This window comes from Rhinolophus ferrumequinum, chromosome 5 (genome assembly GCF_004115265.2).
Source record: "Rhinolophus ferrumequinum isolate MPI-CBG mRhiFer1 chromosome 5, mRhiFer1_v1.p, whole genome shotgun sequence".
Taxonomy (NCBI): Eukaryota; Metazoa; Chordata; class Mammalia; order Chiroptera; family Rhinolophidae; genus Rhinolophus; species Rhinolophus ferrumequinum.
In genome coordinates, this window is record NC_046288.1 from 29,156,450 (window position 1) to 29,170,693 (window position 14,244).

A 14,244-nucleotide genomic window follows, 5' to 3' on the forward strand; every position below is an offset into this window, starting at 1 on the left:
GAGAAGTCTTAGAAAACGGATATGTATCTTGAATGGTGAGAGAAAGGAGAACAGTATCTCCCTAAACATGAGGCTGTCAGTAACGTTGATGAAAAGATAGAGCATTATTGGGCTTTGCACTCAAGGATATCTTTTGTCTCGTTGAAGAAAAATCAACACACCTTAAAAGAAAACCTATGCTTATAAGCAAAGCAGAGAGAATACAAAGTGGAAATACAAAGATTCAAGAGAACATGAATGACACAGTTGTTGTTACTATTATTATTATTATTATTATTATTATTATTATCATCATCATTATCATAAGATGTATAATGCTTGGAAATACTTCATAACTTAAAAAGTGCTTAGAAAAGAGTAGGTATTCAATATACGATAGGTATTATTATTAGAAAGAATTAAATATATTTCTCAGGGAACACAAATGTTGCCATGACACAACTGTGTAGATCTCTTCTAGGAGAGAAGGGGGCAAAACCTCTCGTAACCACCACCCTGGACTTTCAGGGGAAGTCCACACTACACATATTCAAAATATTGGATCATAGACATACAGTATGTCCTTGAATACATTATTTTGTTCAGCGTTGTTTTGTTAATATGTTGATGATATGCTATAGGAACTTAACTCTTATTTATAGTCAGTTAGCCTACGGTGAAATTGGTTTTATTATACTTCATTTCGCCTGAAGTTACAGAACCTATTGACGGCGTTAAGTGAGGACTTACTGTATTTAACTGTGGGACTTTGAACTCTCCTTTTCATTTATTTATTTCTCTCCATCTGTATGTATTAATGTATTTATGGAAAAGTCTATAAGCTGACTTCTTAGGTAAGTCTGAGTAATCATACAGTAAGATTTTCTAAAGGAAAAAAAATACTACTCAGTTGTTCTGAGATCTGCGGTGTTCATAAAGCCAGATGAGGGCTTCATCAGCTACCCTGTCACAAAAAACCTCTTGTCAGCCCTGTACCTACGTGAGGCTAATGGAAACTTGCATCCATTGTTTTACTGGGATGTTGGCTGAAAAGGTAACCCAGGTTTCAGATATGAAACCCAGGAAGACATATCTGAATGTGTTTTCATTGTAAAAGATAAGACCAAGATTTTACATGTAGTCTGCCAAGAGGGATATTTGTGTTTTTGAAAAAGTGATGTTGAGTGTTGAACTGATTTTACATTGACATGACAAGTGCTAGCTGAAGTGGTGACAACTTTTCCTTTGACTTATTTCCCCCAGCTGTGTAAAAGTCATTCCTAAATAGCTAGGAGGTGTCTCGGAAGGACTCTGACAATTCCTACTCTCTCTAGCAGGTACCAGTAAAGCAGTGCCACTTTGCTTTGAAGTCAGGAAATTTCATATTCCTGTCCCAGTGTGGCTAATGCCCAGTTGTTACTTTGGGCAAGTTCCTTTTCTCAGTGTAGCTTAGTCTTGTGCTCGCTTCGGCAGCACATATACTAAAGTCAGTGTAGCTTAGTCTTACCAGATCATCTGTAAAATGGGGTTTAAAATAGTACCTACTTTGTAGAATTGTTTTGATGGGTAGTATAGACAAAGCACTTAGGACAGTTTCTAATATGTATTAAGTAATTAAATGTTAACTGCTATTATTATTGCTGTTATTATTCATTAACGTTTAAAGTTTCTATGTAGCCTTTAAGTATGAATGATAAAACAAATCAGTCTTCATCATTCTCCCTTCTGAGCAAGTATTGTTGGGAATTAGGCCATTCTGCAATAAGATTTTTGGTTGCACCCAGTATTTTTAGTCGTCCAGCTAAGTTGCACTCGTGAACCATATGTTTATGAATGCAAGGATTATATAAACCTATGGAGATGAAATCTGGTTTGGAAAAAGGCAAATGCATATTTACATTATCATGACAATCCATGTTTTACAAAACCCCTTAAGATTAATGATTATGTATTTCTCCTGTAACCTTAATGCTTTTTTAATAGCAAACTACATAGATCCACCTTAAATTTAGTACCTCATGATAGCAAACTGAAAAATGATAGTGAGAGAATAATACAGTTACATGTACAGCTAGAGTAAGTATTCTAAAAACAACAAAAGACTGCCCTTTCATCACAACATGCACTCCTAGTAAAAGAATTCAATCAATGAGTCAATAATATTTAAACTGGCGGGTGACTTGTTTTTCAACACTGGGCAGTATGTAACGATGAACCAGCAACTGCACAGATGTAGTCGTGATCTTGCAAACTGAGCAATGATTTTACAGGAAAGGAAATCGGAGTCACTTATTACTGAGAAAACTCTGTTTATGGCCACAATAGTACTGTGATTTCTTTTGTGCTTTGTGAAGACAACCTTTCCTCCTTTCTGTCTTCCTCATCTTTCTTGTTCTTACTTGCAGCCTTAAAACTTCGTCACTTCCTGAGTTTCCATTTTCTTTACCTTTTTCTCCCTTCTCCTCACGCTAACTATTGCTCAGTAATCCAGGCCACATACCTAGTTCTCACTTACTGAGGAACTGAGGCCGCTCCATTGCAAGTGCTAAAACTGGCCATGAAGTTTGACCTATTAGTCAGGTAGATACATGGGTTTTGTGCTAAAATTTCCTTTTCTCAGAGATAGGATAGCTATTAATGTTTGTAGTGGCAACAGATATTATATTACCCACTTTGTCTTGATGGTTACACAGCAGAGGGGTATAAGAAGGATGATTCAGTTCTAAAGCCAAAAGTAAAAACTGAAAAATATTCTGTTAAAGGACAAGTCAGAATATCTCATTCCATCACCAACATCCCAATTTAGAAAATTGCTAGTGTGATAAAGTGTAAACAAATATGTGCTTTGGAGAAAAGGAAACTGAGTTTGAATTTCAACTCGAACTAGCAGTGTGACCCTGGGCTAAGCTAATTACCTAAGCTTTTTGTTTCATAATCTGTGAACTGGGTTAGTAATTGTACTTGTTCTAAGAGGTTACTGTAAGGGATGAATGAAATACTATATGTAAAAGTGTTTGGCATCTACCGTGTTTCCCTGGAAATAAGACCTAGCTGAATAATCAACTCTAATGCGTCTTTTGGAGCAAAAATTAATATAAGACCCAGTCTTATTTTACTATAAGACCGGATATAATATAATATAATATAATATATAAGACAATACAATGTAATACCAGGTCTTATATTAATATTAATAATATTAATAATATTATAAAATATAAGACCCGGTCTTATATTACAGTAAATTAAGACCAGCTCTTATATTAATTTTTGCTCCGAAGGACACATTAGAGCTGATTGTCCAGCTAGGTCTTATTTTCGGGCAAACAGGGTAACAGACACTGCATAAAAATTTGTTCTTTTTTTTCCCGTCATTTCTCATTGTCCCACAAAACTTTCTCCAGCCAGTTTAGTCTTCTAATTGTATTCGTTTAAAGGAGTTCAAACATTTTGTTTTCCCTGAAATTTTACTAGAGAAAGATACTAACTAGGCTTCTACTGGAAGCCTGCCAAAAAAAAAAAAAAAAATTAACAACTAATATGCCATTGTAGATAAATGTGAAACGTTGAAGTCATATTTAAAGAAAAAAATGTTAAGGAATTCAGCACATCATAGTTAGATAATTTAATACTATTCCACTGAATCTGAAGACAATAGAAGTATTGTACACATACATGGTCATGTGGAGAAGGCTTCAAAGTCGTTAAGGTGAGATGTTCAGTTCTTCTTAGAGGAATCTATCTAATTTATTCAAAAACATAAATGCCAGAATTTTGTAAATTGGAAATAAGACGTGGACTTTCTTCCTTTCTTTCCCCTACCCTTTTTTCCTTCCTCTTCTGCCATCCACAGAAATGTACTGAGGACCTGTTTCATTGTTTTTTAGCAATTGTGCTACTCACAATGAAGTAGAATGCACACCACACACACATACACACAAACCATATATACATATTGATTATTAAAATGTGTTGTTTTTTAGTGTTACTCACTTTTTAAATGAACAAGGTCAGATTTTCATTTGACCCAGACTTTAGAAGTAAATTTCTACTTTAGTACCTGTATTCATTTGCTTAATGTGTCAAGGTTGCAGTAACTATACACTTAAGGGCATGCTAATATTTTGGAAAGGCCAAAATAAATATTCTGACCAGGTATTGGTTTTGTATCTGGCAAGGAAAGAAGCCTTGCTAAAAATGATAAATTAGAAAAGCAAGAAAAATTGCCTCAAGTGGGTAGAAACTATGCTTTATTGTTAACAGAAGGAATATATTTTACTGATTCACTGTTGACTGTTCCAGGGAGAACGTGCTTAATAATGGATGAATGATTAAGAGGAATAGAGCCTTTCTCAGGCACCAAGTGCATCATTTCTATGGTATCTATAAGTAGAAGATGACCTTTTCCCTGGTGTGAAACTATAAGACCAACTCAAGTGATTGGAAGTGGCCGTGGCTTCCATTTCCATACCTTTCTATTCACAGAGGCTTCCAGAGAGGATCTTCCACAGAGGATCTAAAATGGTTGTCACTAAAGTGGAATTTCATTACCATTTTTATATATAATTTTTCTATTATATTAATAAATGCTATCTACTAGTATGTTATGACCATTAGAAAGAACTGCTAGTGCATAATTCCTGTGGTCCCATATTATAGTCAGTATGTGTTTCATAATTAGAAAGCAAATTACAAGAAAATGAAAGAAAATCCTAATTTATCTCCCATGACCTGCATCATGTTCTGTGCAATTTTTTTTATTGTGTGTCATTCCCTCCTTAGATTACAAAGTAGGTTTAAATCGTAGACTAATGGTTAAACAGGAAGTACAAGGCCCTCTGGTATAGCATTACTCAGGCTTGCATTTGTAAGGACACTTTACCAGCACAGCTGACATCATTCGTGGTAATATGGTCTTTTGAGAAAACCATAGATACTTGAAGGACCCATCATTTTAGTTTTCTTTTACTGTCCTAACCGATATTTTAGCAATTTCTGTATAATGCTTGCAGGAATCAGAAAAGGAGAAGCAATGAATTTGGATAATCACCAGACCTCAAGTTTCTCTAGCTTTGGGTTTGCATAAAACACAGGTTGTGAAAACCAACCCCAGAATAATGTCTATACACATCCTAAATGCAAGGATGAGTGGGTATGGAAGAGAAGTTTTGTGAAAATAGTGGCTAAATATATCTAGCTTAATACAAGACAGTAGTTCAGCTCTTTAATTTCCAGTGCAGTATCATAGGTGAACATGTGAAAAGTGCCCATGGGTGGAAGAGTGTCATAACTTGAACTTGCCTCGTTATAGTGAAAATCTCAAGCATCAGGCTTAGTTTATAATACTTAGGGAAACAAAAAGGATAATAAGGAAAAGTGAAGAAAAACTTTCTAATAATTTTGTTTTAAGATTGGTGGTATAGTGGCAGGTAATTTCCCTAAGAGCTACTTTCCCCAAAGTTTTCCTCATTCACTTTGTCATCCCTGAAAAAGCCATTTTGGCCTTTACTGATCTGGAAATCGGAAGCATAAATATTTGACTTGATCAAGAGGCACTTGTTTGTTCATGTTGTTGAGGACTCTTAAATAAATCTGACATGACCATGCAGGCAAGAAGCTTATTTAATTTTATTCTGTATCTATTTTCCAGTTACTCAGTTTCCTCAAGATGTTGCTTAAATAGAATGGAATAAAATATTAAAGTTTTATTGTCATGAAGAATACCCTTAAATTTATTGTAATTCAAGGCAGACTAATCAGTTCCACATTATGTATTGAAACTCTACAAGCAATGTTGAGGGTATAGATTCAGATTTGGCTAACATTGATTAAATACCATCCAAGTGATAGACATTTTACTAGGGGATTTTAATAAACTACATTTTAATATATATTATGTTATGCTAGATTATATTATAATATCTATATACGTATTTAATCATTACATAAACTCTGTGAGGTAGCTGACATTCTTCTCAGGTGTGAAGTTCTACATTCTCCAGGTCATAAAGCTGGAAATAATCTTGGCTGTCATTTATTTAGCTCTTACCTGGTACTGGACACTCTGCTAACAATGTCTTGTTTAATCTGCACCGTAACCTTATGAGGTAGATGGTTTCAAATCCAATTTCACCAATGAGGGACTTGTAGTCGAAAGGAGTGAGTTAACTTCCTGAAGAGTATGTAGTGAGGGAGTTTGGGGGCACTGTGCTCCAGAAGGTGGAGAATTCTGGTTCCAGAAGGTGGAACCAGAATTCCAGCCCAGTCCCCTAGTATTCCTTTCTCTATATTGTGATGTGTTGGTACCTCAAAGCAGACAGATCTGCTTCAGGGGCCACTTATTGCTTGTACTTGATCTCATGGTTCAAGTGAGCTGTTGTGTGTATTCCTGATGGTACATTTCCTGCTAACGTGTGAAGTAGAGGAGTCATAGGATAGTTCCTCGTGCCAGGTCACTAGAGGATAAAGGACAACCTTAAACAGTGCAATTGATATTCCTTTTGCAGGAGGGCACAGTGACACATGGATGTGTCTGCTCATAGCTCCTGCAGTCTGTTCTTTCTCCAGATCTCTTATTAAGCATCAAGAAGGAAAAGCCAGCTCACAGACACATTTTAAAATGTTTATTACTGACAGTGTTCATTCCCCATTCCAGAGGATCAGCTAGATTTTGATACATGGGAAGGAGGATCAAGAAGTGAAAATCCAAGTAACATAAAACGATCAACCTGTGGAAACTCCCTGAAACCCAAGTATGGGACACAGACTGTCCCAGTAACAATTGGCTAATTCTAAATGAGCCCAACTCTTAGGGCAAAGAGTTTCTTTGCTTCACCATGGTGCCAAGCAAATAATGAAGACACATAGAGAGCAGCATGTTTTGGCTTTCCCATTGGCCTTTCCAGAATCCTGATTAAAGATGTTGCAGATTGTGTATAAACAGACCATTCTGCAATTGTTTGCCAAAATATTTGCATTGTATGTGTCTGGATCCAAATGGTGACCAATGGCTCTTGTAGACCAAGCTCCCAATTAGAATTAATCATTTTCTCTTCTGTGAGTTTAAAGAAATTAATTTTAAATCTTATTTATGGACTCTACTATATTCTGTATGTGTGTGTGTGTCTATACGCGTACACACACACACACACACACACAGAATATGGTAGAGTCCATGCATATATGGAAGTGCTTGTTTGTATATTTATTTTGAAGTCTTTCTCTTGAAGCAACTACTTATTAAAATAAGTATAAAAAAAGTTTATACCTTTTACTGTGTTTTTGATACTGGTCTTTTAGGATTTTGAGAGCCAATGTGCTTTAATAGCTTATCTCAGAGGAAGACTGAAAAATAAAAAGGAATTTTATGAGCAGAATTGATGTGTATCCAAACCTCCAGAATAGTTACTAAAAGTTCAGGTTGTAATTCTATTTTAGTCCACTCATGGTCTTTATCATCCGTCATTCATTTCACAAAGAAGGAGTTTTGACTGTCTTTCCTTCTCACTCCTCACTCCTTGTTTTTATGCAGAAAAGTTTGTTGCAAAAAGACCTTCACTGTTTTGTGACAGGAAGCTCATAAATTGCATTAAAGATTCTAGCTCAGGAAGAGCAGCTTCCCAGACACCATCTAAATAGTGCCTGTTATTTCACATACACTGTTTTCCTTCAGACGCTCAGTTAAGTCAAAACTATTCAGCTACTAGTCGAGATTCACATCATCTAACATTGGCAAGTACTATCCCACCTTTAGTTCTGTGGCCACATAAATCATCTTGATTTTGATAATTAGAAATGCTGGTTAGGAAAAGAAAGAGTGCTGAACAAGGATTTGGTACCAACTCTACTTCTGATTGACTCTGTATGGTAATCCTGGGCGAGAAACCTGACATAACACGTTTCAGAATCCCATCCACAATAGAATGGGTATAAAAGTATACCTGTTATGTGGTCTTATATGTTTTTAAGTGAACGAATGGAATATTGTAAGAAAATGTAATTTAAGGGGGTGGCCGGTTAGCTCAGTTGGTTAGAGCTTGGTGCTGGTAGCACGAAGGTTGCTGGTTCGATCCCCGCATGGGCCACTGTGAGCTGTGCCCTCCTTAAAAAAAAAAAAAAAAAAAAATGTAATTTAAGCTTTTTCTAACAAAATAGTAATAAAAATCTGAGTTTTGTTAATAATAATTTACTAACATCTTCTTCCTTCTGGGAATGGATTCATGTTCTGTTTTATTGTTTGGGCCAAGCATCCTTTAGCCTATTTTGATTATTTTTGTGACCTGTAATGAAACAGAGGATAAGCAAACAGTTTGCATTTATGCTTGTTTTATGGAGGAAATAGGGAAGCCCTGGAAACAGCTTGCTTTAGATTAAAAGTTTACCAATTCCAGACCCTTCAAAGATCAAAATGGATACCCAAATTAAGAAAAACTAGGACTCAAGCTAAATATTTTCTTTCTTTTTTTGCTTTTCTTATTTCATTTCTTTTGCTTTTATCTGCTTTCATTTTTTTGTAGTCATTAAATGGCTGCTGTCCTAGCTTCTTTTATTGACAGTTAAATATTTTTTCAGCTTTATTGACGTATAATCGACAAATAAAGTTTTAATATATTTAAAATTACAACATAATAACTTCATATATGTATACATTGTGAAAGGATTCCCAAGTTAATTAACACATCCATAACCTCACGTATTTATTTTATTTGGTGAGAACACTTAAATTCTACTCTCTTAGTAAATTTCAGTTATACAATACAGACTATCAGTTATAGTCGCCATGTTATTCATTAGATCCTCAGACTTTATTCATCTTATAACTGAAAGTTTGTACCCTTTTGCCAACCTCTTCCTATTTCCCCCACCCCCGGCATCTGGCAACCACCGTTCTCGTCTCTGTTTCAATGAGTTAGACTTTTTTTCTTTTTTCTTTTTCCTTCCTTCCATTCCCTTCCTTTCCCTTCCTTTCCTTTCTCTTCCCTTCCCTTCCCTTCCCTTCTCTTCTCTTTTCTTTTAGATTCTACCTATAAGTGATCCCATACAGTATTTATCTTTCTCTGTCTGACTTATTTTACTTAGCATAATGTGCTCCAGTTTTATCCATGTTGTCACAAGTGGCAGGATTTCCTTCTTTTTAAAGACTGAATGATAAACAAATATTTTTGAGTTCCTTTTACTTAAGTGCCAGCCCGGGCAGATTCTGGAGAAAAGCAGTGAACAAGACATGCCCCTTCTATTCTTCCCTCATGGATCTTACATTCTTAAGTTCAACAGTCAAATAACTTAACTATTTCTCCTCACAAGTTTATGTAGACAAGACCTGAACCATGGCAAACTAAAAGGACAGGTTAGGAGCTTGAAAAAGAGGTGGTTCTCAGGGCCCACACAATAATTGACAGTTTGCATGTTAAATGAAAAATGTGGTCCTCAAAGACAGAAACCTAATAAGTGTTAATATTATTTCCATAAATTAGGGATATTCTCTGAGTAACAGTTTTTTTTAATAATACGTAAAGTTTCACATAAGGGATAAAAGGTCATCTGATAAAGAAAAATGTTTTAATTATAGAATACTTTTTAAATATTATGTTTTAATTTGACTCATAAATAGAAAAAAAAAAAGAAATATTTCCAAGAGCAGGGTTGGTTTAATAAATAAATTAGGTTCTTCTGCAAGTGATATCTTAAATCTACAAGTGATGCCAAATTATATGAAAATAATTTTCAAATTTGGATTAAACATTCATCCCAATTATATTTATGTAATTTATTATTTAAGCACCTTTTTGTTTTTACACATTTTGCAGAGATATACAGTCTGAATTTCTCATATACAGTCTAAATTTCCAAAAATACCAAATCAGTTAATTGTTTTTTCCCTCCCAAATCAGTTAATTCTTAGTTAGTAAAACTCCAATTTCTGAAATTTGACTCTACACGAAGCCAGTCATCAACTTACTCACCTATTAACAGCCATTTCTTCCACCAGGCAAAATAATATTGAATGCCTTTTAGTAACAGAGAAGTTTTTTTTTTTTTTTTTGGAAACCTGAAACAAGTAAGTTTTATACCATCTCATTAAATATTTGCCATTGTTTCTTATCAGATTTCAGGAAAATAGATGTGTCCAAATTTTTGGTTATTTATCTAGATGAAAGTAAATATAGTTATAATAAGGAATAATTCATTGTGCCCTTATGTTGTTTGAAGACATTTTTAATGCTTAACCCTGCTTTTTTAGATTACTAATTATGCATTTTAGTCTTTTTTATTTTATTTTTATAGTAAAAATTGTCTTTTTTCTTACAGTTAATATCTCAATATCTAATGACACTACAATGGCTCCAGAGGATTTGCCAACTCTGTCTTCTACTGATTTGGTGAGTGACTTAATATTTCAAACCACTTGCACACTTGCATATTATATACTCTAATTATTATATTTATATTATAAAGTCTCATACCATTCATCTCATATTCATAATGTCTCCTGCCATTCAGCAATCTGAGCATGAACACATATTTAATAATCAGTGATAGTAGAAGGCAGAAAAAAACACTTTCCTACTTTCCTTGCTCTAGTCAAGCTTTTTGTTTTTGTTTTCAAACTAAAGTGAATGTTTACTTCTACCACTTACTTTTTAAACTCTCTTGGGAAGTTAATTACTATATCCCCTTAATTGCCACCTTGAAATATTTTTACAAGGGAAAATGAGGGAAGTCGAGAAATGAGAGCATGGTATTCTCTCTCTCTTTCTGGTATGATTAAGAATTCTTCTGGCTACCAAATGGTGCTGTGTTCTCTTCACTAAGGGTGATTGTAGCAGGACATTTCCTCTGTCACTTAGAAAAGACTGTGCCTCTGTCACATGATATCCTTTCCCATGGCTTGTAACCAAGGATCTTTAAGAATCTGGAACTGAGCTTTAAAAATGAGCTGTTTTGCATGGAAGGTCACACACTGGAAGGAGACTTTTGTGTTGGAGAAAAAGGGAAAGTGCTGTTTCAGACTTCCAATTGTGTTCCTTCTCTACTGGATATGGACTCTTACCAAAGAATATCAATCTTTCAGTTATAAAGATAGAAACCGTAATACCTTGTATTGATAGAGTGCCCATCTCTCAGGAGACCGGGATGCTTCTGTAGACATTATATAATGAGTATCCACAACTTCTCCTTCAAAGATGATGTTTTCTGTCTTTCCTGGACAACTCTCGCTTGACCCTATTTCTCTTTTGTTTTCTTATTCTGTGGCTCTCTTGACTTTTTAAAGTTTTCTCTGACTTTCCCCAAACTTTGCCTCTTGATTTCTTCTATGTTTGAGTGTGTGTGTGTGTATGTGTGTGTGTGACAGTAGGTGTATCTTTAAGAGCCGCATATAGAAAAGAGTTCAGTTTTCAGTCTTTGAGCCAGTTAGCCTATTGCCTGAAAGGACTTGATTAAAATACAAAGAAAAATAGTTTCTTCTAGACGTTAAAGAATTTTAATTAAAGTCTAATTAAAAAATTTAAAAATACATGCAATTAATTAAAACCATAAGTTAATTTCCAATAAAAATAAATAAACCACTCACTTCCACTGACTTAAAAAGAGATTGTGCCTAATTTAATTCTTTTTGTAACTAATCAAGGAAAGCTTTAAATTTAATGAATTTTTAAGCCCTGTCTTTGGGCAAGTCCTGGAGAGACTCCAGTAATTGATATATATAAAGCTTTCTAATTCCAAAACTGCCTATTTCCATTCTTTGGGGAATCAGAACAATGTTTCATGTAGAACTTACAGATACTGAGTTCTCGGGTCAGACTGCCTGGTTTCAAATGCAGGCTCCACTACTGTGGAACCTTCTCGGTTTCCCATTGTAAATGTTGATGTTAATAATGTTTACCTCCAAGATACTACTACATGGGTCAAATTAATAGATAGGCAGGACTTAGCATAGTGGCTGACACGTATTTATCTCTCAATCAAGGTTAGGTACTGTTATTATTCTATTTAGATATTATTATCATTCCAGTAGGCCATGCTGCCTCCATAACTCAGGTTCGTGGAAAGAAGAAACTGGAAACCACTGCATGTCACAGGCTACTGAGACCTCTATTTGCCCAGCCAGGCTAGCTCTACTACCCTGAACCTGTTGTAGGACATACAGTCATTAGCACTTAATTTCCTTCTTTTCATTTAAGCCATAGTAAGATTATGACATAAGGTACTGTAAAAGTGACGTGCAGTTCTGGGCACCAGCAAGATTCCCTCTCACAGGCCTGTGAGAACATTGTGTTAGAGGGAGGAAGGCTTTTTTCCCTTCAGCTTCATTAGCTGAAGACAAGCTTTTTTCTTCTTAGTGCTGGGGGGTGTGTTTTCAGGGGGAAAGAGCAGGAAAATTGGGGCATTAGAGCTTTCAGACAGAGATTAGAACTCTAGAATAACCAACCCTCAAGATAAAAAGGCAGGTTTTCGGTTATTTTCATTTATTGTTTGGATCGTGTCTTTAATTCTTCTTATCTTCATCAGTTTTCCCATAGATTTCTCATTTGGCATAGTCCTTCAACTTGTAAACAAAATTCTTTAAAAGGTCCCTATAAAATTGTGAGACCAGCCACAGCTTATCCACACTGTATATCTAAACTATAAGCATTAAGATCTGTTGGCTTCCACTTAGCAGCTCTCAAAGGGAAAGACCAGATTTCAAAAATCTAACCATCACTCTCTTCTGAGGAGGTGATTGAATGGATCAGTTAAGTATTTGTTTTTCACATTGGATTCTTTTTTTTTTTTTAATTAAATCAAGGCATGTCATAAAATGCATAGTTCTTACATACTCATTGTGATGCATTTTGACTATTTATACACTCATGTAAACACCACCCAAAACAAGATAAAGAACATTTCCCTCATCCCAGAGTGTCCAATGGTCTGCTCTGCATCTTGTTTTATGCCCCAGATTTCTGAACCTTGGGAGATGTTTCTTTTCCCAGCCGCTCTGCCTGCAGCCCCTCATAGGGCAGATGCCTTAGCCCTCCTAGTCAGAGCTGCCTGAATGCCTCCGAGGGTTTTCTCTCAGCTCTCCTTTTCTGCCTCCCATCTTAGGAAACTGGCTTTCTTGCATCTGTGTCTAAGGCAGGATTTCCCTCAGCAATCTTGTCTAACCTCCAACCTTTTGTGTACTACCTGGGCATTTAGCAAAGACTGTGAGAAAGTTTGGTGGGTGGATGCAAGCTCCGTCTATGCCTAGGGCTCCTTAGAATTGTACTTTCACCCCAGTCTACACGCAGTCATTAAAAACTCATTCAAGATCTGGCTTATATCTCCTTACCTCCATCTACAGTTGATATATCTTCTACCTTTCTCTGCCAGGGGTGAGACCGTGGATCTCTTCATTCCTATGAAGGTCTTGTAACTGTTTAGAATTTATTTGGGTTTCACTGCATCCTCATCTCTCTGGTGGATTTTTAAAAACTATAATCTTATAGCTTATCCAGCTTGCTTTAGTTCTTAGGTTGGAATCACAGTGTCCTGCAACTTTCTATTATCTTAGTCACAAGCAGAACAATCAATTCGTTTTGGCACTTTACAACAATACATGTAACTACGGAAAACTGCAGTTCAGATGCATCCTGTCCGTAATATAGTAAGATTGCAGATTACTGCAAATCGGGCTCACCCACTACAGGGAAACAAAATCCTTAAATGAGTAAATGTACTATTTAACCTTGAGACTTCCATTTGTAGCATTACCCTCATTTTTATATATGTAAAAAGACACATATTTTGCCAGTCTGTACTCAAGGAGAGCAATGTGGAATTTTAAATTTTTACCTTTTTGCTTATTATATTACCCAGTGAAGAATATCATGTCTACATGGAGACATGCTAGTCACGGGAAGTATTTCATTCTCTATATATTCTGCTTGGTAGTCCGACATGAAAGCAAAAGTACTTTGATTTGATGTTCCTTCAGGGCAATTCTGGGAGGTAACATTCATTTTCATGGGAAATGGAATGTCCTTTCAATCTTTTCAGAGCATTCCTGTGATTTTCTCTCATTGAGAAAGTCAATTCTGTCCTTAAATCTACTTGAAGATTACATATTCCTACTTTTGAAATATTATGGAAAATTTAAAACATACGCTAAAGTGGAGACAATACAATGAACCTCATATACGCCTCACCTGGATTAAAGACTGTCAACGTTTTCCCATCCTTTCTTACATATCCCCCACTGTTGTCTTTGGAGAGGATGCTATAGTATTTTAAAATTTAAAATCA

General features: G+C 35.5%; 1 protein-coding gene and 1 non-coding gene across 12 annotated transcripts in view; both read left to right on the plus strand.

The window, feature by feature from the left end:
• SLC4A4 (solute carrier family 4 member 4) overlaps positions 1 to 14,244 on the plus strand; it is a 348,583-nt gene that overhangs the window by 275,635 nt on the left and 58,704 nt on the right. For all 11 annotated transcript variants that reach the window (XM_033105862.1, XM_033105858.1, XM_033105861.1 and 8 more), the window contains one exon: positions 10,288 to 10,358. In XM_033105862.1, coding sequence (XP_032961753.1) covers positions 10,288 to 10,358 — 71 coding nt within the window. The remainder of the gene's footprint in view (positions 1 to 10,287; positions 10,359 to 14,244) is intronic.
• TRNAT-GGU (transfer RNA threonine (anticodon GGU)) lies at positions 7,990 to 8,063 on the plus strand. The gene has a single exon. It is a non-coding gene; the product is annotated as a tRNA-Thr (tRNA).